The sequence below is a fragment of the Mytilus edulis genome, chromosome 6 (assembly GCF_963676685.1).
Source record: "Mytilus edulis chromosome 6, xbMytEdul2.2, whole genome shotgun sequence".
NCBI classification, from domain to species: Eukaryota; Metazoa; Mollusca; class Bivalvia; order Mytilida; family Mytilidae; genus Mytilus; species Mytilus edulis.
Window position 1 is genome coordinate 25159590 of NC_092349.1, and position 27372 is coordinate 25186961.

The 27372-nt window shown below is 33.9% G+C and overlaps 3 protein-coding genes across 3 annotated transcripts; all 3 read left to right on the plus strand.

The window, feature by feature from the left end:
* Nucleotides 1-2638: 2638 nt before the first annotated feature.
* On the plus strand, nucleotides 2639-8399 carry LOC139527398 (uncharacterized transmembrane protein DDB_G0289901-like). The gene is made up of 6 exons (XM_071322812.1): nucleotides 2639-2676; nucleotides 3836-3909; nucleotides 4543-4752; nucleotides 5240-6673; nucleotides 7112-7330; nucleotides 8175-8399. Exons 2-6 carry the CDS (start codon nucleotides 3849-3851, stop codon nucleotides 8183-8185), a joined length of 1935 nt encoding a protein of 644 aa, XP_071178913.1. The 5' UTR covers nucleotides 2639-2676; nucleotides 3836-3848; the 3' UTR covers nucleotides 8186-8399.
* A 4698-nt stretch (nucleotides 8400-13097) lies between these two features.
* Nucleotides 13098-15390, plus strand: LOC139526041 (uncharacterized). Its single transcript, XM_071321207.1, has 4 exons — nucleotides 13098-13278; nucleotides 13622-13765; nucleotides 13985-14290; nucleotides 14835-15390. The coding sequence occupies exons 1-4, from the start codon at nucleotides 13215-13217 to the stop codon at nucleotides 15077-15079; spliced, it is 759 nt and encodes a 252-aa protein (XP_071177308.1). The 5' UTR covers nucleotides 13098-13214; the 3' UTR covers nucleotides 15080-15390.
* Nucleotides 15391-21356: 5966 nt separating this feature from the next.
* Nucleotides 21357-26273, plus strand: LOC139526042 (uncharacterized). The gene is made up of 4 exons (XM_071321209.1): nucleotides 21357-21470; nucleotides 24418-24499; nucleotides 24972-25616; nucleotides 26144-26273. The coding sequence occupies exons 2-4, from the start codon at nucleotides 24427-24429 to the stop codon at nucleotides 26155-26157; spliced, it is 732 nt and encodes a 243-aa protein (XP_071177310.1). The 5' UTR covers nucleotides 21357-21470; nucleotides 24418-24426; the 3' UTR covers nucleotides 26158-26273.
* The last annotated feature ends 1099 nt before the right edge of the window (nucleotides 26274-27372 follow it).

Here is a 27372-nt window from a genome sequence, read left to right on the forward strand (position 1 = left end):
TAAGTTATTCATGAAGCTTTTTCCACGATCACTAACCAAAAACCTTGCTGCGCCAAATCTAGAGAAAATCTCTTTGAACAAGACCTTTGCGACTTCAGAAGCCTCTTGTGTTTTCATAGCAAATGCTTCAACCCACTTACTACAACTATCAACCAAAACGAGCAAGTATGTTTCACCTTTGTTTGTCTTGCTCAGCTTTAAGAAATCCATATGCCATCGATCAAATGGACCTACCACTGGCAAAGGATTTAAAGGTGGATTTTTGCGTGTATGGTCAACCTTAATTCGTTGACACCTGTCACAAGAAAGAACATGGTCTTTGACTGTTTGGTGCATTTTTGGCCAAAAATATTTTTGTCTCAAAGCAGCCAAAACCCTGTCCAATCCTAAGTGTGCACCACCATAATTCAAGTCATGATAAGCTAGCAAAGCATGACGTCTGAGAGCTAATGGAAGACATAATTGTTTAATGTACTTTTCATCTGGACTCGTTTTAAACCTCTTTTGAAACCATTTATACAAAACACCATCACAAACCGAGTAATCTTGAGATTCTGCTAGAACTTTTTGTCGAACCTTTTCACTTTGAGGTAAAACGTCATTTTGCAAGTAATTAAACATATCCTGAAAATCTGGGTCAACTTGCTGTAACTGACCTACAGCAGGAATGTCCAATAACTCACTATTGACGACTTCAGGATCTAGAGGAGCAAGAAGTGTATAGTCTCCATAAAATAATTCGAGTTCTACACTCTCCAAGTCCTCGTCTCCTTTATTGTCTACCTCTAGATCTGTCTCACAAGCATTAACCTCAATTGTATCTGACAGAAACTCATTTTCATTTGCATTTGCAACAAACACTTTCACTGGCGATGTTTTATTTTCATCAGCCACTTCAGTATATGTGCGTCTGCTGAGAGCATCTGCCACCTCATTGTTTTTACCTGGTTTGTGAACGATATCAAAGTCGAAGTCTTGTAATTTAAGAGCCCAACGACCTAACTTACCAACTGCAACCTTTTGATCCATCAAATATTTAAGAGCCTTGTGATCTGTGAAAATTCTGAATCGACGAGTCAAATAAGCACGAAAATGTTTGACACCCTCTAGAACAGCTAAACATTCTTGTTCTGTGGTGCACCAGATTCGTTCTGCCCTAGACAAACTTCTACCTCCATAAGCTATGACATGCTCTCGACCTTGACTATCTAATTGACCTAGAACAAACCCAATTGCCGTACTACTAGCATCACACGTTAGCATAAAAGGTTTGTTCATATCAGGATATGCCAAGATCGGTGCTGATAATAAAGCCTTTTGGAGCTTGTCAAAAGCTTCTTGACATATCGAAGTCCAATGAAATTTCTTTTCAAAATCCTTTCTCAATAAAGCATTCAAAGGAGAAGCAATGTTAGCAAAAGAATCAACGAACTTCCGATAGTAACTACACATACCCAGAAAAGATTTAACCTGTTTTTGATTTTTAGGAACCGGAAATGAACTAACCGCATCCGTTTTAGATGGATCCACCTGAACTCCGTGTTTTGATAGGATGTGACCTAAGTATTTGACTTCTTTGACTGCAAACTCACATTTGGTTGGTTTTAATGTAAGATTTGCGTCTCGGAGTCTGTTAAATACTTGTTCTAGATGCCTAAGATGCTCCTCAAAAGTTTTACTAAAGATAAGAATGTCATCGACATAGACCAAAACAAATTTCCAATTTAACCCTCTGAGCACTTGAGTCGCAAAATAAGAAATATAACACATACACATTCAATGAATCCATTTCCGAATCGATTTTAAGTATCCTTGGTTACGTTCTCTATTATAGTGTTCAATCACTGGTCAGGTTATACCTCAGACAGGAATTGCCGCCTTTTCGCTAATAAAGGAAATGAAAAAGTAAAAAAAAAAAATACAAGTAAACATTGAATAAAGGTCTCACAGCATAAGTTTCCTATTTTGACAAGCTAAAAAAACAAAAGACTCCAAATGAAAAAAAATAATGAATTCGATTCCGAAACATGATATTTTTGATATTTTAATGTTCTTTCTCAATTACTAGTAAAACACTCTACAAACCAATCTCCGTTTCTTAAAATACTGTTTTAAGCTCTTTGATCGAATAGTTTTTTCTTTGACACACTCCGTTTCCATTCTTAATCTTATGTTTTCAAGACGTTCGTGTAATTGACGATCGCGTGCCTGGCGGTCATTAAAATGTACACTAATGCACATTTGCATGGCTTTTAACCTTTGGCCGTTCAGTCAAAAGCTTTTTAACATATTATTACAAAGTTGTTAAATTATGCATCTTCCTAATTGTTTTGCTACATGTAATCAGTCGTTTTTATTGCAGTGTATTGAAGTCTTGTAGCGCATGCCATAGATACCATAGAAAGCATACAATCATGTTTACATGAAAAGAACCATATAAAATCATTTGTAAACAAAGACTTACAACACCTCTAGTCATCTTTACATCTAAAACTTGTAGCAAACTATTTACAAGCTATGTTACCTTGTCAGGATCTGCATTATTAATTATTTATGTCCAGGGTAGAACCCTTGTAATTAGTCTTAAGTAGTATGCTTTTTAGGGGTTATATATAGAAAACAAATGTTATCATAAAGTACATTTTCGTTTCCGAACATTACCGTTCGGTTGGATAGGTAAGGCTCATTTTTTTCTATACATATTATTTATTAAGAAGTATTTATTTACATATTTAATCATATCAATAATTAATTTCTCTACTTTTTTCTCTTTTTTTTTCAAATAAATTATAGTCATATTAACTCTTTACTATAAGTTTGTGACAAATTAATATATCAATGCAAATATTATTATAAGAAATCGCTTGAATTTGTGTATTTTGTATGGTTAAACATGAAATTGGTTCTTTAAGGTCAGTTATCGAAAGTTTAATTTTAATTTGAATGTACTGAAATATAAACCAAACAAAAGTAATGAGACCAAATAATTATAAAATTGTCCTTTCAACGCAATTAATTAACCTGGATTTGTTGATAAATAGAAAAAAAGTAAGTTTACTGATATTTAATTCATGACAACGGATCTTTCAGGAACATAAATAAAATATCATCGATAACAATTAAAGCGAAATTTCAAATAAAAAGATGACATTCGTTTTTCTCTTAGCATATGATAACTGTTGATACATCGTGTTTGGTTTACAAAATATAAAAACCAAAATATTTTCATCGATATTTTTCACTTCCATATTTATTAATGTAAAATATTAAGATGAAATAGAGTGATAATATTTAAAAAAAAAATTAAAAAATTTATATATTAAGGAAGCAACTATTCTACTTAAAAGGGAAGGTTGGTTATGGTTTGTTTTTTTCGGAGTCATTAGTTTTTCGACGCTTTTAATCGAGTTGTTTTTTTTCCTTCAAATTCATTAATATAAGGTATGCGGAAAATCTAGATTCAGAATATTTTAGTTTTGCATCAAATTGAGGATCAGAATATTTTTTTAAAGAAAAAACCTACCACTTTTGAAGTTAAATGGTCGTTCCCTTTAAGAAAAATATAAACTACAACATACATCAATACCTTAATCTCAGAACTTTTCGTTGAATGTACTACAATAAATGCATGTTTTTATGTCAACTATTTCTTTTTTTAAAATGTTTTATAAGATAATATCAAATTTTAAATAACGAAAACTAAAAATAAAATAGATTTAACTCTTACCATTAGGACGAATCACGAAGTGTGCAGTTTTTTGTTGATCTTCTTTTAGTGTCAATGGTATATGTAATTGTATTTTTTACTTCGTTTACATATTTATTTTTCTTATAGACAGAAATCCAGTATGTATCTCTCCCTGCCATTGATACTCAGTGTTCTAGGATTGTCTCTAGCAGACGACGTTTGTAAGTATGAACTATAAACAAGCATTTTGCTCCTTGTTGAAGGCCTCACTGTGACTTTAAGATAAAGAGCAGCAATAAAAGCGCTGTTATTTTCTTTTTTGTGTGTAAAAAAAGAAGATGTGGTATAATTGCTAATGTGACAACTCTCCAAAGGAGACAAAAATGACACAGCAATTAACAACTAAAGATCACCGTACGGCCTTCAACAATGAGCAAATGTTTGTGTATTTTTTATGTTGTGCATTAACTGATTTTGTGTCATTGATTGATAATCCACACCCTTTGTTTTTCAATGTTTAAGCCAAATACATTTTTTATGTGCATGTCTAAAGAAAGGTGCGTCTAGTTCCGAGTGGCTGTTTCTCGGAGAGATATAAGATCGAAATAGTGACATTTTTTATCATTGCAAAATAGAACCAAAGGACGGATAATACCAAGAAATGACCAAATAAATTATCATAAAAAACAACAGAAAAAGCATGTTTATTAAAATAAAAGTATTATTATTTCCCACTCATTCAATGTGTATAACAAAACATTGTTCTATTTGAGATCAATATAGTAGCTACCATTGCAAAATATGCTTTAAAAATACATCTCCGAAAAGTAATTTGTTTTATTATATTTTTATAGGGAATTTTGGTGACTGGGATGATGATTACTCATACACCGGGTACCAGCCGACTGGTTTACTGCAGGGAGGTAGCCAAAGTATCATGAGATATCCAACTTACCGTAGATACAGGGGAAGTCTAGGGGGATCATCGGGAGTTCGAGGAAGTCTAGGGAGCTCATCGGGAGTTCGAGGAAGTCTTGGAGGATCGTCAGGCTTTCGAGGAAATCGTAAGTGTCTGAAGATTAACCATTCACAATCTGATTTAAATACAGACACTGAGTCCATTCTTTGTTTACAAGAAACTGCAAACACACCCCGTTATACGTTCTGTTTTACGCCCTTTCGAGATCCTCTGGTTTTATCATTATGATTCATGCCGAAAGATTTTTGAAGGCTGAAACGTCATTGGCTGATTGAATAGTTACCTTAACCGAAAGTAGTCAGATTATTGTGAAGCGTGGTCACATCCATATTTTAATCAGATTGTAGTTGTCTTTGTTGCCAATGTTGACCTATACCACATTGCAACTCTTTCTGCACTAACTTTTGAAACACTATTTATAAAAAAAAGGTGTAATTTCTAACTCTTATTTATAGTAACACATTATGTTTAGGCGTAATTTCTGCTGATGTTTTTACAACAGCACACTCAATATGTTAGTGATTTATATTTCATTGACGTATACTATTTTATTCATAAATATTTTTTTTCAGTTGGATCCACCGGAATCTCATACAATACTGGGTATAGTAGAAATAAAGGGTACGGTTCCTATGGTACCAGCTATAGCGGAAGTCGAGGTTATGGCTCCAAAGGCAACAACTATGGCAGTGGAATGATAACGACTGGATCCTTAGGTACATCGATAAGACCATTAGGGAGGTCGAGGTATCATTCGAAAAGTTCCTCCATTATTCAACCAAGAGGCAATATTGGAAACAATTTTGGAATTAGGTCACTCAATGACGACGACGATTTTGATGATATCAACATTGGAATTCTTGGTCCTTCTGTTGCTAGGGGAAGAACCGGAAGTCGATCTGTCCGACCGACAATTGTTCGACCAACAGTTGTTAGACCAACGATTAAGAATTATCCAAGAAAATCTGCTATCAGACCTATAATAAACAATATAGCGTCACCTATCAATATTAGAAGGTCATTTGATAACGATGAAGATGACATAAACAGAGGAGTTCTTGGGCCTGCTGTCGTAAGAAACGGAGGTAGTAGAGCTTCCGTACGGCCAATCGCCAAACAAACTTATCACCGGAAACTAGCCTCTGTCCGAAACACTGGTAGTGTGGGAGTGGCTACATCCCCATTAAGAACATCTTTTAACGACGATAACGATGACTTCGATGACGTAAATGGTATTCTAGGCTTCAGTTCTGCAGGTCGACCTTCTGGTATAGCAAGAAAAATATCTCCAAGACGGGGACCCATTGGTGGATCAGCTATTGGAATACAACCAAGGTTTGGTAATGATGGAGATGACTTTGATAGAGATATACAAGACGATTTCAATGGGGATTTCAATGATGACTTCAATGGGGATTTCAATGATGACTTTAATAGGGGAATACTTGGGGCGTCTGTAAATCGAAATAGTGGAATACTTGGGGCGTCTGGAAATAGAAATGGCGGAATACTTGGGGCGTCTGGAAATAGAAATGGCGGGATACTTGGGGCATCTGTAAAGAGAGCGAGACCGACTTCAACTGGATCAATTAGAGGTAGTCTGGGACCTGCTATAAACAAGGGTGGACATTCATCGCATTCTAAATCTTCTAACTACCATAGAAATCCACGTCAGAATATACATGTAACACATGTACATAGGTATCAACCCGACTACGATGAGGATAACTTTGGCAGTGCACCAGTATTTAACAGTAGACCAGTGATCGGTGGTGGATATGCTGGATATGCTACACAGTACCCCCAATATGGGTCATATGGTTATAGTACCGGTAACAGCTATTCCAATGGAGGTGGATTTGGAACTGGAAACTTTGGTGGTGGATCAGGTTTTAGAGGTCGCTTCCGAGGATCTGGCGGAGGAAGTGGCGGACGTGGCGGTTCTGGCGGTTCAGGTTCCGGTGGTGGAGACAGTGATGATTTTGATTTCGATGATGACGAAAATGGTAGGTATAGTATACGTTGAATAAGAAACGAGTTGTTTTGTCTTCGCAACACTATTGAAAATACAACTAATTTTATTTGGAAAGATAAATTGAGGAAAAACAAAGATTAAGGTGTTATTATGTCTTATATCTCAGGAATTTAAGTCGTTATATGCCTTTTCACAGTTGTTACATCTATTTTGAATAGGGTACATATTTTCATAATGTAAGTGATCATCATTTTCAAAACACGAGAAAACATCATTGAAATAAAACAATTTCTTGGAAACATATAGGTTTTCCTGTATATTTTCTTACTTGTTCTCCCACAATCAAAAAGTAAAAACTGTCCCTATTAAATATGACTGTAATTTCCATAAAGTGGCCTATAGCTTCTTAAATAAAAATAATCTGATTCGATAAGAATATAAGATTAATTAATCATCATTATTTCACCAGGATCTAGCGGTGGTTCTGGTAGCGGAGGTGGATTTGGCAGTGGATTTAATAGTATCGGTGGCATAGGTGGTGTAGCAGGACGATTTGTCGGTGGCGGCTTTGGATCAGTTGGTGGCATTGGTAGTATGGGTGGCTCCCAAGGCCGCTACTACAGCTATGGAGTATATCCTAACAGTAGAAATATTAACCACAATACTAACTATAAGAATAGTTATGGAAGTAAGTACTGCAGTAAATGGCCCATTCTATTCAATATCTGAAAAGGGGGTGGACCTTGTCAAAGTCCCTGAAATTATTTCAGGCAAATTTTAATACTCTAGATTCTTGTGTTTAAACCCCTCATATGCCAAATCGTGGTATCGTTCTTCACATTTTCACATGCACGTATTTAGACAAAAAAGACTCAGCAGATACAAAAGTTAACTGGGTACCCTTGAAATATATTATGAGACAATTGTTACCCCGAAGAAACGGCGTGGGATACATACTGAGGGAAAAATACACATACAAAACTAGACATATTGTTAATTCTTTTTGGCTTTATTATGTTACTGTTCTGTGTTGTTTTTATTACCGTCTATGTTTTGTTTTTTTTAACCATCAAACAATTTGAATTATTCCCCATATCTCTGTGGTACCAGTATTTGTAATTATTTATTAATTCTGAAACAATATAACAGTATTCCACTCTGTAAAACACATGTTTAACGTCACACTACATTACTTAGAACGAAAACTAAGAAAATGCCACTAAAATAATTAAATAAATTCATCAATTTAATATTGAAATATTACAGATCAATACAATGTTTGATAAAAAAAAAAGTCCGTTGTATTAGAATATTTTCAAGGGGCAAAGGTCAGCCTGACACCGTTTGATAGATACAATTCGATAATGGTAATATTTGTGAGTTAGCCTGTAACAATAACAGTATAACATGCATTATAACCTTGTTAACAAAATCATTTTGTATGTTACCTGCATTACAGTAACATGTCCAAACAATTCGTTTAATGTATTGGTATATATAATTAGTCTAACAACCTACTTACTTTATTTCAGAGTCATACTAATGGATTAAATGACCCGTGGACATATTGACTGGACATAGAGGTCATATTGGTCATTATGAAGTTTGACATGTCATATTTACGATGGTCAAAGTGTGACTACATGCAATAAACTGATTGATTTGTTAGAATCATAGGGAGGTTACTGTCTTCAATCCGGTTTACAACTTGTTAGATCTCATCACTAATTAGTCTTTAATAAATTTATTTAACTGGTTTTACTTATTCATTTGACTATTTTATGACAAACGATTCAATTTTGGTTATTTTATATTTTTATGTGCCGTACCATTGATAACAGTAAGCAACGAAAGTGAATAACAATTTGTTTTCAAATCTTCCAGTAAACCGATATAAATTAACACCCCCAAACAATTGAAGTATTCATATACATGACAAGAAAATGACGATTTATACAAAGAAAAGTAAACAAGAATTTGATATGGTATAATACTATAATATTGAGATTGTAAATGGGGAATATGTCATAGAGCAGACAACAACAGAAAGCCACAAATGGGTCTTTAACGCAGCGAGAAAAATCCCGCACCCGGAGGTGGTCCTCAGCTAGACCTTTAGAATAAAGTTTGTACTAGTTTAGTGAAAAACGTCGTCATACTCAACTCCAAAACATATAGATGAGTTAAAATTAACAAAAAAATCCCCAAACATACAAGACAAACAAAGGCCAGAGGCCTTAAATTATAGTATTGTAATATTTAATGTCGCTGTCTCATAAATCAACTATATTCTCATTCGTCACAACTCGGCCGATTCCGTACATCGCCGATTGACATCCGAGGGACAGAAGGGGAGTAGCGGAGTCGCCCGAGGATTGCCGATTGCTATATTCTTCTATAAACATTGGATATTTAAGTGGAACAATTTTATGAACTGAACAGATTTACCCATTCCATAAAGGAATAGAATGCCTTTAGTAATAAGTATTATTTTGAAGGTTAGATAGATAGTTTATTCTCATAAAACCATGCAAGTACAAAAGTTACAGAGAAGTTAAAATATAATATACATAAAAATAAAAAATGCATTAAAAATGCATAAAATTCAAAGGAATATGAGGTTATTTTGGTCAATATATCCGATGATAAGTTAATATATCAAATACACCCTCGCAAATCAATCTCGTGTCAAAGATTTTAAGTCGAGATAAAATTGAGATTGGATATGGGGAATGTGTCAAAGAGACAAAACCTGACCAAAGAGCAGAACACAGGCGAAGGTTACCAATGGAATGTTTCCCTATAAAATGTTGAAATCGATTTAAACTAGCGATGGCATAAGTTTTTACATCTCACACATTTACTATTTACAGTTTAAATTACCTTGGAGAAAAGTAACACAATAGGATAAGATGAGCAGCACATGGCTTCACACCATTTTTATTGTTCGTATATCGTAGATTTCCATTCTTGTCTTCATTTTCCTTGACAAAAGGTATGAAAATCTAATATAAAAATTCTCCAAACTTCACCAGTTTATGTTTCATTTAAATAATATGTACGCACTATATTTTGGTAAATTGTGCAATATTCTATACCTGCGACTGAGCAATATCAATGTTCCTGCATGGAAACCAACTGATACAAAATGATATATTATATTCTCTAATACCCGCGACTGAGCAATCGCAATGTTCCCTGTTACCTTCTGATACAAAACGATCTATTCTATTCTCTAATACCCGCGGCTTGGCAATCTCAATGTTCCTACTTACCGATTGATATAACATTATATCGTTTATTCTCTAATACCCGCGACTGAGTAATCGCAATGTTCCTAGTTACTTGCTGTTAAAGTCTTACAGTCTATTCTCTAAAACCCACAACTGATCAAACTCAATAATTGAGTTATCTCCTGATATAAAATCATACAGTCAATTTTCCAAAACCCACGACTGAGCAATCGCAATGTTCTAGTAAGCCGCCGATACACAAGCATACAGTCTATTCTCTAATACCCGCGACTGAGCAATTACAATGTTATAGTTAGCTGCTGATACACAAGCATACAGTCTATTCTCTAATACCCACGACTGAACAATCTCAATGTTCTAGTTAGCTGCTGATAAACAATCATACAGTCTATTCTCTAATACCCGCGACTGAGCAATCTCAATGTTCTAGTTAGCTGCTGATACACAAGCATACAGTCTATTTTCTAATACCAACGATTGAGCAATCTCAATGTTTTAGTTAGCTGCTGATAGACGAGCATACAGTCTATTATCTAATACCCACGACTGATCAATCTCAATGTTCTAGTTAGCTGCTGATACACAAGCAAGCAGTCTATTCTCTAATACCCACGACTGAGCAATCTCAATGTTCTAGTTAGCTGCTGATACACAAGCAAGCAGTCTATTCTCTAATACCCACGACTGAGCAATCTCAGTGTTCTAGTTAGCTGCTGATACACAAGAAAACTGTCTTTTCTCAAATACCCTCGATTGAGCAATATCAATGTTCTAGTTAGCTGCTGATACACAAGCATACTGTCTATTCTCAAATACCCGCGACTGAGCAATCTCAATGTTCTAGTTAGCTGCTGATACACAAGCATACTGTCTATTCTCAAATACCCGCGACTGAGCAATCTCAATGTTCTAGTTAGCTGCTGATACACAAGCATACTGTTTATTCTCAAATACCCGCGACTGAGCAATCTCAATGTTCTAGTTAGCTGCTGATACACAATCATACTGTTTATTCTCAAATACCCGCGACTGAGCAATCTAAATGTTCTTAGGAACCTGCTGATACAAAATCATAATACCTTTTCTCTAATACCCGCGACTGAGGAATTTTAATTTTCTTAGTAACCTGTTGATACAAAATCATATCGTCTATACTCTAATACCTGCGACTGAGCACTCCACCTGTCCCTAGTAACCTGTTGATACAAAGTCATATCGTCTATACTCTAATACCCGCGACTGAGTAATTTCAATGTTTCTAGTAACCTGTTGATACAAAGTCATATCGTTTATACTCTAATACCCGCGCGTGTGCAATCTCAATGTTTTAAGTAACCTGTTGATACAAAATCCTATCGTTTATACTCTTTAATTAGTGACCGTGCAATTTTAAAGTTCCAAATAACCTGCTGATACAAAATCACGAAGTCTATACTCTTATACCATTGACTGAGCAAGCGAATTATTCCAAGTATTATGTTTCTACAAATTTATATCGTCCATACTCTTATACCCATGACTAAGCAAGCGCAATGTTCCAAGTAACCAGCTGATAAATCATATCGGCTATTCTGTAATACCTGCGACTGAGCAATTTTAATGTTCCAAGTAATCTGCTTATACAAAATCATATCGTCTATACTCTAATACCTGCGACTGAACAAGTGCAATGTTCTAAGTAATCTGCTGATACAAAATCATATCGTCTATATTCTAATACCTGCGACTGAACAAGTGCAATGTTCTAAGTAATCTGCTGATACAAAATCATATCGTCTATACTCTAATACCTTCGACTGAACAAGTGCAACGTTCTAAGTAATCTGCTGATACAAAACCAAATTGTCTATACTCTAATATCCGCGACTGAACAAGTGCAACGTTCTAAGTAAGCTGTTGATACAAAACTAAATTGTCTATACTCTAATATCCGCGACTGTACTACAACATTAGATTCAAAGTAATAAACCATTCAAACAATTTAAATGCAGATTTTAAGTTTTATCTTGATATAAACTATATAATTGAAACATCACTGAAATATACGACTCAGTGATAGAATAAAAATAGACAAAATTCTAAATCAGTCTATTTAGCCAAACATAAATTATACATCTAAATGTCAAACGATGCTATCATTTTCAAAACTATGAAATCCATGTACAAAGTTGTTTATGAAAAACTACTTGTTATTTAATTGCAATAGCAATATATATCTTAGAATTTCGAAAAAAATCAACATATTATGTGTATAAACAGTGCATATTAGATTTGGAAATAGCCAAGGAGTTTAGTATGACGTCCATTATCACTGAACTAGTATAAATATTTCTTTAGGAGCCAGCTGAAGGACGCCTCTGAGCCGGGAGTTTCTCGCTACATTGAAGGCCCATTGGTGGCCTTCGGCTGTAGTCTGCTCCAGGGTCGGGTTGTTGTCGCTTTGACACATTCCCCATTTCCTTCCCCAATTTTATTTGCATGCTTAAAATAAATGCAAGGAACTTTTAATAGCCCTATCACATAATTGCAAAGTGTCCTATTTTAATACTGGTAAAACGTAATAACTTCAAAATCCCAAGTTGTATTGTTTATCAAGTATGCTAAACAAACTACGGAAGCGTATTAGGGACATAGTAAAAATAAAATTGACAGTGAACTTTTTTTAAGTCGAAATTTCGAGATTTTAGAAAGACAAAATTTCAAGTTTAAGTCAAAATTTCGAGATTTGAAAAGTCAAAATTTCAGGTTAAAGTCAAAATTTCAAGATTTGAAATGTCAAAATATCGACTTTGAAAAAAAAGTTCACTGCCAATTTTATTTTTACTATGTCCCTAATACGCTTCCGTACTAAACATATTTGACAACCCTGGATCAAAAACTTGACTTTGTACTATTTATTTGAACACCCTACAAAAAAGTCTCTGATAAAAATGTATATGTGTTTGTGCCTTTATTTTTTACATCCATAATAGTGACCACTACAAGGTCTTTCTAGTAAAACTAAAGCTTCTATACATTGACCATGTAGAGTAAGTACAAAAATGGTCAAAATAATTAATAGTATTAATCACTCTAATGGGGAAGTTGTGTCTTTTTTGCATTTCAAGTATAAAACTGAAGCGAGACAATAAAGGCGATCATTTTTTATATAGCCTCTAAGAACAAAGGTCTTGGACATAAATATATATAAATGGTTGTAGATCTACTGTCATTTTTTTTGCAACTAGTGAGACCTTTTTTCATAATACGCATCTTTCGGTAGTTAATATCAGATTTCTTTAAAGAAATATAGTTAATACTTTTTTTTAGTATTGGAGGATGGAAAAATTAATTGTTTTCTCGACGCTTTTATTTATTGGAGTTACTGCAACGAATAACTACTGTGAGTATGAAAACTTATAAATACAAATATTCCGTTCAATTCATAAATACTGAGATGTAAAGATGTAGAGGTAGTTTGACATGTATATTAAAAAAAAAAAGTTAAATGAAATAAATACATTTTAAGCATCCACTTACACCAAAATAATTATTAACTCCTCGCTGTTCTTCATCAAAAATACCTTTCAGCTTGTTATTTGTATTTGTTTTTGCATACATTTAATCTTTTTAATAAGGTTTTGATCAAAATGATATATGTTTATACAGTTAAGTTCTTTTTTAATAGACTTACATTTAAGGAAAGTCAGTTTTAAGTCTACTATTTTAATATTTCATATTTACAGGGATGTATGAGCAGAATGAACCCCTTACTAGTACCGGAAGTTTAGGTAACACAGGTGGATGTCAATGCTCGTGTGAACCTGCCATTGAGCCACGTAGAGGGAGCGGTGTTTTACCAACAAGCAGGAGACGTAGACGTAAAAATAGTAAGTTGATATAATTGAGAATTTATTACAGACCTATTTGTAAAAGTCTAAAGACTTCATAGTCGAGAGTTATATATTTTTATTACATGCAAATTTACCGCACTATAGTTTAATGACGCGATGAAATTCTTTCTGATCATTTTTTTTTTCAAATGAAGAAAATAATGAACGCACTTTAAATATCAACAAGTATATTCCTTTTTATTTTTAATAACCTAGGCAGACGACATCGTCAACAATCAATAAATGAAGTTATTCCAGAAAGTCCTTTCATTGAAAGAGGATCTCGTGGTATAAAAGTGACTGACCCTATACCAGAAACAAGGGGACTAGGGGTTGGAGTCAGAGCTCCGATATTAAAGAACAAACGTAGAATAGGTGTCGGAAATGCAGTTATACGTGGTGTTGCTGGTATTGAAGGAGGTGCACCGTCTAGAGGAGTTTTACAGCCAGACTATAGATTTGATAATGGACACGACAACGGTTTTGTAGATAATGGTTTTGATAATGGCATTAATAGCAACGGTAAGTACATGTACGCTTTTAGATTGAACATTATTAAAATTTTATTTAGAAACTTTTCAAAATTTAATTAAAAAATCATTCGAAAAATTATTTAGCGGTTAACCAATTTATACTTCTAAAGATATCTCTAAAGGAAGAGACCGATTTCAATTGAGCCGCATCTCCTCTGAAACCATACAAACTTCGAAATATTTGTGATATGATGTATAAATGTAGTGTTTTGTACGTCTTACGATTGTCTACGAAACAACCTTTTCTCTGTTTTGAATATCGATTCACATCAATAATTCCAGAAAAGCATCAACAAAAAATTCCCAAATCAAACAATGAATAAAAAAGGCGGATCCAGAACTTTTCGTAAGGGGGGCCCGCTGACTGACCCAAGGGGTCCCGCTCAAGTCACGCTTCAGTGATTCCCTATATAATCATCCATTTTTTTCCCGAGGAAAAGGGGGGGGGGCTTGTTTACCGTCTAACAAAATCAGTATTCAATTTCTTGCAGTTAATTTGATAGTTAATTAATTTTTCTTAACAATTTTTACAGGAATTGGTATCGACTCCAATGTGAATGGAGGCTCGGCAGGCTTTCCAACAAATGTGAACGGTGGTTTTGGTACAGATTCTAATGTCGGATTCATTGGTGATCCTAATGTTGGACTGGTTACTGAAACAAACGGTGGGATACAGGGCAGATTTAGCGGAGATGGATTTTCGAATACCGGAGATATCAGACAAGAGTCTTGGGGTTCGAGAAGTCGGAATCGACGTAGGAAAAAATACAAATATTAATCTAAAAAATAATATGTGAAATTGTATAGAGTATGTGACGATTTTGATTTATTCAAAAGCAGGGAAAATGAATGAAAATATGTTTAATTGATAACAGAAGCAATTAAAAATTGTGTGCAGTTTCGATACCAAGCACGCCTTTTAGATTAGTTTTGAGACGATCATGAACTTGTCTATTCTGAGGACTCCTCGCCTTGCAATAACTTGCTCAGTTATTTTGTATTATCTCGTAGCATAGTGTATACTCGTATATTGTCGTGAATTATCTTGTATCATCGTATACTATCGTATAAATATATATTTAATGACAATGCTTTTTTTCTCGAGTGCATGTTATAAATTGTTTTTTGCGAGTTTTGTCTCAAGGAAATGAGGATTTTAAACGTCTGTTATCGATACCGACTTTGAACTTTGTGTCCCTTAATTTTTAATTTTTAGTATTTATGTTGTTGTTTGTATATTGGGAGTATTAGCTTTATGCATGTTTTAAGCTGTAAGTAACCCTTAGTGATATGGGATTGTCTTGCTGCGTTAAATAACTGGTGATGTTTAATGAACTTGACTGGCTGGTAAGTCCTCGCATGGTCGGTTGTTGTGGTCTTGTACTGTTTTCTGTAATTAGGTCGGATTGTTGTCTTTTTGACACATTCATGTTTGCATTCACAAAAGCGTTGAGTTTTTAGAATACCTTGTTAAGTCCTGTTACATGTTTTGTATAACTTTTGACCACTGGTATACCACTGTTGTCTTTATTTGTACATAACCTATTGTCCTAGTTCAGGACTCGTACAACATTTTACTTACATTATCTGTTTCCTGTAGATCACGAACCGTTTAACATGTTCCGTGCATTACATGTCGTCCTTCGGGAATCGTACAAGTGGAGATAATCCATAAATTTAAGTATCGTATAACGTGCTGTAAAGATCCAAATATTTGATGCTGAATTCCAACGATACAAGGAGAATAAAAAACGCATTTACATTTGAAAAGAAATACTATGGGGTATCCATCCATGACAAACTCAAAATATGAATAGCCAACAAAAAATAATAAGCAAAGGAACAACATCAATATAAAAAAAAGATGGGTATGAATGCCAATGAGACAACCCTCCACAAGAGACCAAATGATGCAGAAATTAGCAACCATAGGTTACTGTACGGCCTTCAACAATGAGTTAAGTATCGACCCAATAGTTTAATTGTCTATAACATGACGTACAATATGACAAGTGGGCGTTACGGACAATCGTTCATCTAATCCGACTAAGTCAATTGATAACCTTAGCGCGCCAAGATATGGTCTTGTCCACGCTGTTATGAAAATGATTCTGTTTAAACTTCTCTGTGACCTTTGTTCTTGCATGTTTGGGAAGAATACACTATCTACATGTACCTATCTAAAGCAATTGATACGGTTTTCTAAAGCTTGTATTTCATATCATGATTTCATTGGAAGAAGGTTGATCTTATAGGAAGTTTTTAATACTAGAGTTCTAAGTGTTGAAGTTGAAATCATCCCTTCGACATTTTATGGACGCTATCACGAGTTGGTTAAATGTTAGTACCATCCTTATTTCACCGAATGAGACCTACCGATAAAAATTTCCCCGGAATTTTTACTACATGAGCAACATGAACAGTAGACTGACGAAGAGCAGGGTTGCGTGCAATGTCGTAGCGGCTACATAGGGCTACGAAGATTTGTTGACTACTGAACGGTAGCTAGCCTAGCTGCTAAATAGATCTAGATAGCAGCTAGGCTAGCTACACGTTCAGGAGTCAAAAATCTACGTAGCCCTATGTCTATCCATGTACAAAAAATGTAGCTGCTACGATATTGAACACAACCCCTCTAGTCAATAGTTGTCCGACTCCTATTGACAATCATAGTTCCATATCTCAAATTTATATGTATACATATATATATATAGGTTTATCGCGCTATTGTCATGAATTTAGAATGAGTTAAGTGACTTTTTTATTATTTATTTTGTTAAGTACAAATATATGTGGTTAATTATGTCATTGGGGCACGATAAATGTAGGTCTGTAACGAGTTTATTGTAAATACATTGGATTGTTAATATCCTTAATATATATCGGACAAGCTAACACATCTGACATGTGTATACAAATAAATTACCGATTTAATGGTTGGTCAGTCGAAATCAAGGAACACAGTAAGGGCTAAAATAAATGGACATAATATATTTATGTTTTATTTTATTTGATTGGCAATTGTACAATAGTCTATTTTGTGTGTGGGGGGGGGGGGGGGGGGGAAGGGGGACGTTAAATTTATTTTAAGCTTGCACTAAGTAAGTGCATTTATTGATTATTTTTTTCCACTTTGCTACGTCTGATGTTTTTCTTAATGGGGATATGTATCAAAAAGTACATTAAAAATACATATAATTATATTTATATAAACAAAAAACCAAAACCACCCCAAAAAAACCATACAAACAAACAAATGAATAAATATATAAAGTTAATCGAGAAAAGATTTATTTTGGTTTTGATATTAAACTTAAAAGTAAGACATTTTATGGAAGTTTTTCGTGTAACGTTGCGCACGATGTTCCTACAACACGACGTTACACCACCACGACGTCAAAGAGAGTTTTCTGAAACTTTTGACGTACATTTATTCATTTTTTTAAGTTTCATTTGCCTTTTTTATATGTAGTTGGCTGAATCTAAATCTGTCTAAATTTTGTGATGTCCATTTACAATGAATTAATTTACCTCAAGTTGTGGAAATCGATTAAATCACCTTAAAATGTAGTATTGTCGTAAGAAATGAACTTGAAGGAAGGAAAAATAAGACAGAAGTACACGGTTTTTTAATAAATGAATTATAACAAAACTTTAATCGGCGGCTGCTAAAATTGCATGGTGCTTATCTTCTGTTATTGTAAATTTTTCATATCTTGATTCAACCCTAATACAAATATATCCGACACTCTGCAAGTAAATAAAAACATCTTAACTAATTTGAATTGAATTGTATTAAAAATTAGCTTGACACATACATGTAACTTGTCGAAATACAACCATTAAATAAAATTAAAAACCAATTGTTCAGAGAACCATTGATGGTCTTTCCACCAGTTAAGACCTTTTTTTATATAAAAATATTAAAATTTGGTTTTAAATGTCAATTTTAGCGTCAAATGAGAGCTTATTGAACGCTTATTCCAAAAATATATGGTTTCTATACAAAAAGATATAAATAAGGGAGATAATTGTCTACTTCCGGTTCAAAATATGTTACTTCCGGAACTGTCTTATAGTTTACTTGACGCTGATTCCAAAAATATATGGTTTTACATACTTTGACAATAATTTATTACAAAAATTAGCTACTTCCGGTTTACAAAATGTCACTTCCGGTTAACTTTTTCAACGTCATAGTGCTTGCAACCTAATGCAAAAAGTCTAATAGCTTTAACATGAATACATATGAGGTAAAAGCAAAGGTCAAAATCTAGAACGTTAAATTAACATATGACCTTGAGCTCAATTTCAAGGTCATAAACCAAGGACCTTAAATCAAAAGACTTTAGGTCTTTACTTTATATTGTTAATGAGTTATATTACCATACGACTGATATTAGATATAAAAGGGGGGAAAACTCGCATCAAATGTTTACGTACCCTTTCGACTCAAATTTATGTGTAACTACATGTCGCGACTAACAATTGTGTGAAAGTATTTTGTCGATATCTTATATGATTTCTGAAAAGAAGCAATAACAAGCCAAAATCAAAAATTTGAACATGACCTTGACCTTTGACCGTGACCTTATTTTCATACTTTTTGACCAAATGCCTCAAATCAAAAGATCCTAGGCCTCTATCACTTATGGTTTTCCAGTTACAAATTTATTTCACTTATTTCAATACAAAAAGGGAAATTACTCTCATATGGGGTCTTCGTAAAGCTTCGGTCAAAATAAAAGGTAACATCCTGAGGATATAACGAGCAATTTGGAAAAATAAATTTGTCGCTTTCTTTTACGGTTGCGGAGGAGATCTGATAACAAGAAAAACAGTGTTTGGGGAGATAACTCTTACAAAGAAAAGTGTTCTGTTAAACAGGGTCAGTTTCAAAAGCGTATAGACTGTATGATATCATATACAAAAAAACTAAGCGACATCTTTTGAAACTTTTTTACACTGCAAGAAAAAAATTAGGCGGAAGAAAAAAAAAATAATCAGAACAAATTCAATAGGTCTTTCCACACGGAAAGGTGGAAAGACCTAATTACTATAACCCGATCTTGAAAATTATTTTCCCAGTCATTTGAAGTTGCTTGTTTTTAAAATGTACTAATCTTCTCCTGATTCGTCCGTATAATACGGGGTTGCATTAATTCAATGAAACTGTTTTTGTCGCTGTTTCCGATAAGTCTTTCAGTTACCTCCGTTTCGCTCGTATTTTTATAAGTATGCACCTAGGTTTTTTTTCGACAACCAGCAATTTTTTTTTAAATTTCACCACGCGATTCGTTTTAAGTATCAGGAATATACAATAGAACAAATTTTGCACATGTAACGTCGAAAAAAAGCGTTTGTTTGGATATTTCGACGTTTTTCGACGTTTGGACAAAATGGCTACCGTTTTGTAATGTTTCGTAGCATTTTATTCCTGTAAGACCCAAACATGCAGTTAATAAAAAAAGAATCTAGACTTTATGTTCTTTCGTGTGTCTAACTTTTGTTTTGGTAAATTATAAATTACTTATTGAAATATCAGGTAAACAAAACCCGCATTTATTGCTTGGACAAATGAAATATCAACTTGGACAAAATGGCTACCGCTTGAAAAACGACTGTGTAGAGATGGTTTTATAGAATCTACTATTTTTGAACTCACGAACAATGAGGCAAATGTTTGTTCTTTCGGTAGATGTTATAATTATCTCACATTTTTAGACATTTTTAGCTATGTCTACTTATAAAACTACCTTTCAGCCGTTAAGTCAACAAAAAACGTCATTGGACATTTTTCTTATTCCAGCTTAATATGCAGCCACCGAGTCAAACGAAATTCGACAAAAGAACGGCTTTAATTTAACCGAGAACTGACACATTGCGTTGCTTCTGTCAAGTTTCGGGACGATCAGAGAATAAGAAATAGGATCACTATACATAAGAGATAAAACAGTTGTTAAAAAATGTAACGTTGGACATCCGGTTTTTTTTTTACATACTAGCTTTGTTGTTTTAATCCTCAAATATACTAGATATTACTCAGCATATCACCAAGAGGCATACGAACATAAAGAAAAACATATACTGAACTAGTTTTTATAGTGGTTAGTGTTTGTTAACATTTTATTTTGTTTTGCGGAGGAAATTTCGATGATTCCGTTTTTAAAAAATCATGAGGGTTGTAGGAACAGCGTGCGTGACGTTTGTGTTCATCAATACGCTTTCTTTCCTTCTTACGTCCTTGACCTGTCTGTCGACATATATATATATATCAACGGTAAGCTCGAATACAGCTAAATCGTTAAGTATATATAACTACCTCAGAATTTCACACCACTGAGAGAATGAATATCATTGTAATTTGTGCTTTTTTGTACTTCAAAGGGAGAAACCATTTAACTTCAAGGAGGATATGGTTTGTTTTCTGAGTCAGAAATTTGAAAAGTTTGTTAAATTTTTCAATCAAATTATTTTTTCTTCTTCAAAATATAACACTATAAGGTATGGGGATAATCTGGATATAGAATTGTTTTTTTGTCATCTGCTTGACCATCAATTTGTTTTCATAAAATTAGGGATCAGAATATATTTAAGGAAAATACCATAACCCCCTTGAAGTAACCCTCCACCTATACCTTAAGCTTATGTAGAATAAACAAACAAACAGCAATACGCACAGTAAGACTCAGTTTAAAAGAAGTCCGAATCCGATGTTAGAATTAACAAAAGAAACTAAGCAAATTGACAACCATGCCTATAATGTTGTACGCTAGACGTGCGTGAAAGTCTAAATCTAAAAAAAATGTAAGCGTGACACGTGAAAGTCTTTTAATTTTTATCTTTTAAATTTTTTCTTTTAAATATTTTTTTTTTAAATTAAGAATGTCACAACAAAATCCAATATCCTTTGTTTAGTATGATAGGTTTTAAGTGATTTTTATTGAATGTATAAAGTGTCTTGTTTATCATTATTGTTTTAAGTACTACATACCAGTAGTCAATTATGTCAATAAGTCACGAGAAAAATATATCACTGATGATGAGTTTATCGTAAATCAGTTGGTTTAATTGTGATCTTTTAATGTATTTCGGACATACCAGTACATCTGCAGTGTCCAATATATACTATAGGTATACAGCTGGTTAACCGACAAAAAGAACCTAAGGTAGGATGCAATTAATATCTGCACTTTTTCTTTAAATTTACTCTTGATACATAATGTATAATTATTTTTTTTTTGTTTTTGTTCGATAAATATACAAAAAGTGCTTTTTTGATGCTGAAACAAAATAATTAAAGATACTGTGCTTTTTTGCCTTATAATTGGCCAACATTTGTCTTTTTTGGAATAATATTATAAAAGTATCAAAAAAATGTTAATTGATTTACCATCAGAAGGAGATGGAAATGGAACCTTAGATTTTTGAAGAATTGAATGCTTCTTTTTGAAAAGAAAATTGGGGTAGAAAAAACACGCCTTTTCAACCCTATACAGGGATTCTGATCCCGGGTCCCGCTAACTGTTTTGTCAGATTCCCGTATACCGCTTATAATATGTACGTACGCAATTCTCATATTTTTGTAATTTCCCGTGTCCCGCTAGACTTCATTTCTAGTTTTCACGACACAAAAATTTGACTTTAACGTGTCCCGCTTACAAAAAAATCGGCAATCCCGCGTCCCGCTTATACCCTAATGAGACATACTGTGCAATTACTAAAAGAAGCATTCAGTACTAATCATTAGTACATTTTATGCTAGGATCATGAAAACACGATTTGTATCATTTTTTATTATATACCTGCATGTGCACCACTTATTGCGGACCTGTTTTTGTATTGCTAAGAGTTACAATTTATGACAAAAATAAGCAAAGACCCATCGAAACAACATCTGATAAACAAATTTAATAATACTTTTAGATGTTTGGATGATATTTTGGCTCTCAATAATGACTTCAGTATGTATATTAAAGAAATGTTTCCTGTTGAACTTACTTTAAATAAAGCTAATAATAACAATGACCACTGCCCTTTCCTCGATCTTGATATCTATATCACTAACGGAAAGCTGAATACTAAAATTTATGATAAAAGAGATGATTTTTCATTTCCTATCGTTAATTATCCATTTTTAGATGGTGACGTTCCCTTGTCAACATCTTACGGTGTTTTTATATCTCAACTTGTACGATTCGCTCGTGTATGTAACAATGTTTTAGATTTTAACGAGAGAAATTTATGTATTACTGAAAAATTATTACACCAGGGTTTTCGATATCACAAACTAGTCAAAACATTTACTAAATTTTATCATCGGTATAAGAACATCATTCGTAAATATAGCTCCACATGCAGACTTCTTATACGTTCAGGTATTTCACATCCAATTTTTTTATGGAAATATTCTTTATAAAGCACAAAGGTGTCAGTATTCACCTCAAAAACTAACAAAACCTTTGAATAGACTTATTAAGAAGGGATATAGTTACGATACTGTTGTCAGGTCATTAAAGATTGCATATTTTGGCGTTAATATTGATTCACTTAAAGGGTCTTTGCATCGGAACTAAACACATTTATTCAAAAACCAGTTGTTGGCATGACACGGTTTATGTTCTTCTCATATATGTTATGATGGTATGATACTAAACCCCTAACGGGAAGGATTGTGCCTGATGTTCATATGATGAAATCATAATCTTTCAGTCAGTTTAATTGAAGTCTGGAGCTGGCATGTCAGTTAACTGCTAGTAGTCTGTTGTTATTTATGTATTATTGTCATTTTGTTTATTTTCTTTGGTTACATCTTCTGACATCAGACTCGGACTTCTCATGAACTGAATTTCAAATGTGCGTATTGTTATGCGTTTACTTTTCTACATTGGCTAGAGGTATAGGGGGAGGGTTGAGATCTCACAAACATGTTTAACCCCGCCGCATTTTTGCGCCTGTCCCAAGTCAGGAGCCTCTGGTCTTTGTTAGTCTTGTATTATTTTAATTTTAGTTTCTTATGTACAATTTGGAAATTAGTATGGCGTTCATTATCACTGAACTAGTATATATTTGTTTAGGGGCCAGCTGAAGGACGCCTCCGGGTGCGGGAATTTTTCGCTACATTGAAGACCTGTTGGTGACCTTCTGCTGGTTTTTTTTCTATGGTCGGGTTGTTGTCTCTTTGGCACATTCCCCATTTCCATTCTCAATTTTATGTACTCTTTATATTGTGGAAGCTCGTGTCGTCATGATTTTGAAACTAAGGTTAATTTCAGAATGACGCAATATTGGCGTTTGGCGACCAAAACAACGTATTTAATAATGAAACATACATGTACTGTAATTATTTAAGAATATAATGCTTGGTTTTGTAATTTCATAGGGTTGAAAAAGTGTTGATTGAAGCACATTTTGTATGAAATGCTGCGTATAAAAATTGTGCGCATGATCAACACTTTAACAACCCTATGAAATTATAAAAAGAAGCATTTAGGTCTTAAAATAACAGTTGTATGCTACAACCATGACATTAAGACAACCATGAAATTAAGGTATACATCAAGTTTTCAATGCTTTATTCTAAATATTCGAAGAAGAACGTGCAGTCATAACTGTTCTTAGGAGAGCTGTCGTATAGCGGTTAGCGCATCGGACTACTAACACAAAGGTTCCTGGTTCGATCCCCATTGAGGAGAGAAAATTTCAGGGACTGAATTGTCGGCTCTCCCTTGACACCATTTGCGGGAATGGTCTTGAAAAACGATTATTGTCCGTCGGAAGGAGACGATAAATGGCTGACCCGTGTTAAGAGAGACCCATATCTCTTGCATATAAAAGAGACTCTTGTAGATTTCTTTACTTTTATTTTGTTCAATGTCATTCGTGTCCCTTCTGTTCTTATATCTTACTCTTACATATATATAAGAAGATGTTGTATGAGTTCCAATGAGATAACTTGACATCCAAGTCACAATTTATAAATGAAAACCATTAAAGGTCAAAGTACTGTCTTCAATCCGAAATGTTTGTTTTATTGGTGCAGAAAGTTTATTTTTGTCAATAAAGGTTTATTTCATCTATATATTATAAGGGGTTATAATATTGTTTTCATTTTAGGAAATCACCATGGCGTTATCTTTTCGACTGGTGTTGCCCACAGTGGTTTTGTATTGCCTGACTTACAACGAAGCATTTAAAGGTAAATAATGTATATTAGTATATTATTTAAAAACTGTTTGTCTGTATCTATTTTAAAAATACTTATTGACTGGGTAATAATTAAAATAATATTTTTTTTTACAATAGATTATAAATTTATGATTAGCTGAACATAAGTTGATAAGAAAATTCATCTAATCAAAAACGAGTCGAACAAAAATGAATTGTTTTCTGCTCTTTGGTCGGGATGTTGTCTTTGACACATTCCCCATTTCCTTTCTCAATTTCACCTTTTTTTATAGTACATCTTTCTGGTCCTTTTTATGTTCTATTATAAATAAAAAAATTAGCACCATAGTTTGGTCGTTTATTAAGTTTATTAAAAGGTAAGTCACACTTTTGTAACAAAATAATAAATGTTATAATTAAATATTTCTTGCATTTTGGACCTTAGGTTCCAAGTATTAGTACTTCGGGTTAAGCAAGCTGACTTTAATCTTTTATCATTTTAGCTTCTTATCAACGGAGGGCAGTATTGAAGTCATATGCACCATCCAAGATAAGAGTCCAAGCTTACTATCCAAAAGGAAGTATTGGGTACCAATCATCTCCTAAACGTGCACCCGGTTACATTCAGAAAACAAAGAGTTATGGGAAAATACTGGATACTTCCTATGCACCAAGGGTTGTGATGAAGTATGGCAGTCGAACGCGTAAGGGATACGGACTTCAAAGGAATACATACTTGTCAAAGAAAGTTCCAAGTTATGCTGAGTTTAATACCGGTTTTCAGGGAAAGACATATGCTTATATTCCTAAAGGTAACTTTGCATATGCTGGGCTAAAGAGACAATATCTACCTTTGAAAGGATCGAAGAAGTTTGGTTATGGAAAGAAGTCTAAGTCATTTGAAGGACCTTTACAGGGCAAAATAGGCGGGGTAGGAGTCCATAAGATTGGCATTGGTGCTGGCTCATATGGAATTGGTCGCAGAGGAGGTCGTCCATTAGCAGGAGCTTCAAATTCACTGCATGGACCAGTCAGAAATATTGGACGTTTTGTACCAGAAGAATCAGCTGTGGCCTTTGGAGGAGGTTTTGGAAATAGATTTAGTGGAGGCGGAGGCGGAAATTTCTTCATAACAGATAACATGGAAGGTAGGTTGTTGAGGCTAGCGTTTCATTTACATGTATTTCTACCGTAAAAAATTGAAAAAAACCCACGTTTAATGATTTCATGCGTTCGAATATCTGGATTTACCTTGATCAGGAACGCTCAAAGCCAAACATTTGAAATCCGAGGATGTATAAGTACTGAAACCGTTGAAGAGGTACATATACATGTATATGTCAAAAATACATAATAGCAACAGTAGTATACCGCTGTTTGAAACTCATACGATTGAGAAATCAAAATTCGGGTTACAAACTAAAACTGAGGGAAACACATCAAATATTAGAGCAACGACACAACAGAAACAAACCATCAACATGTAACACAGAAACGAACTATTATATAACAATGTCCATTTTCCTGATTACAACACATGAAAAGGAAAATACGATGGTTTCAGTGTTTAATTATCAAACAAACTATTGTAAACCTTATGCGAATTTTCATTCAGATTTAATTCTAAATCTGTATTTGTATATATATTTACCTATTTATATTTTATACTTTTCAGAAGTAACCAAGTGATCTATACGTACCATTATTAATCTGGGGTATACATATTTCATAAACATGTCATACATATATATATACCAAATACTGTTATGCTATTAATCCTTATGTATAAAAGAAAACAATTTGAACTTCTTGTTTATTATATGAAAAATTCACTCAAAAAATATGACAGAAACAACACGTAAAACAAAAAAGTCTTTTCAATATACATGTGTGTTATATCTAAATGTAATCGCAAAGCGTGTTTCTGGTGAGTTTATACAGTACACGATAGCGGTAACAAATTCGTTGCATCAGGGAGTGTCAATTTCATAGTTATTAAAATTCGACGAGTAGATCAATTGAGTGCTATTAAATACCCATTGGTGGCTCTCGGCTGTTGTCTGCTCTATGGTCGGGCTGTTGTCGCTTTGACACATTCCCCATGTCTATTCTCAATTTTATAAACTGTAATACCACCAAATCATGGTACGTCACATCCGGTTGTATACGCAAATAGGTCGGGAAAAAAAATTCCCTTGAAATTGACAGTTGTAGGTAATTAATCCTACATTTTATTGCAATAAAACATTTCTGTGTCATAAACATATGCCTTGGGTACTTCAAAGCACCATTATTTTTTTATTTGGGTTTCTATAGAATAGTTTGTAAACTTGAGGTTACATGGTTATTAAATCTTGTACACATGTTAAATAAGGAGAGAAATTTGATTGGTTAGCTTCCAGTGATGGTTGTTTTCTTATATGCAATGCAATGTTATGTGACATTTTTTCTGTAGTACTAGACAGGATAAAATTTACTAATGCCAAGTATTTCTTTTAAAACTTTGCCACTAGCTGATTGTGCAACAAGTCATCAACCCATAAAACATAGGACAATTTATATATAAAGTCTTAATTTTAAAGTACTTGATTAACTAGTTGGAGTTCCTGTGTATGTTTCTTACGCAAATATGGGAGTGTCAACGTATATTTTCCGTTTCCCTTTCACGAAATTGTAAACACCACACAGAACCATTTGAACACCTTCACACTGAAGCGAGTCCAAGTGCTGCCATTGGTTAAGAATGATGTAGTCCAAATGGGCATGACATGTATTTACCGGTAGGTGGCACAGCATTGTTTATACACATATGTCCTAATTTGCGAAGGATGCAGAGAATTGGACCGGATTGTAATCCTTGGCAAGCAACTATGCTCATTGAGTGTTTTACCAATGACAACAAGT

Bases quoted from the DNA above. Each gene is read 5' to 3' on its own strand.
- LOC139527398 (XM_071322812.1), top strand. From the start codon at position 3,849: ATGTATCTCTCCCTGCCATTGATACTCAGTGTTCTAGGATTGTCTCTA. The intron at 3,910-4,542 runs GTAAGTATGAAC...ATATTTTTATAG, and splicing joins GTCTCTAGCAGACGACGTTT to GGAATTTTGGTGACTGGGAT. The intron at 4,753-5,239 runs GTAAGTGTCTGA...ATTTTTTTTCAG, and splicing joins GTCAGGCTTTCGAGGAAATC to TTGGATCCACCGGAATCTCA.
- LOC139526041 (XM_071321207.1), top strand. From the start codon at position 13,215: ATGGAAAAATTAATTGTTTTCTCGACGCTTTTATTTATTGGAGTTACT. The intron at 13,766-13,984 runs GTAAGTTGATAT...TTAATAACCTAG, and splicing joins GAGACGTAGACGTAAAAATA to GCAGACGACATCGTCAACAA. The intron at 14,291-14,834 runs GTAAGTACATGT...CAATTTTTACAG, and splicing joins TAATGGCATTAATAGCAACG to GAATTGGTATCGACTCCAAT.
- LOC139526042 (XM_071321209.1), top strand. From the start codon at position 24,427: ATGGCGTTATCTTTTCGACTGGTGTTGCCCACAGTGGTTTTGTATTGC. The intron at 24,500-24,971 runs GTAAATAATGTA...TTATCATTTTAG, and splicing joins TTACAACGAAGCATTTAAAG to CTTCTTATCAACGGAGGGCA.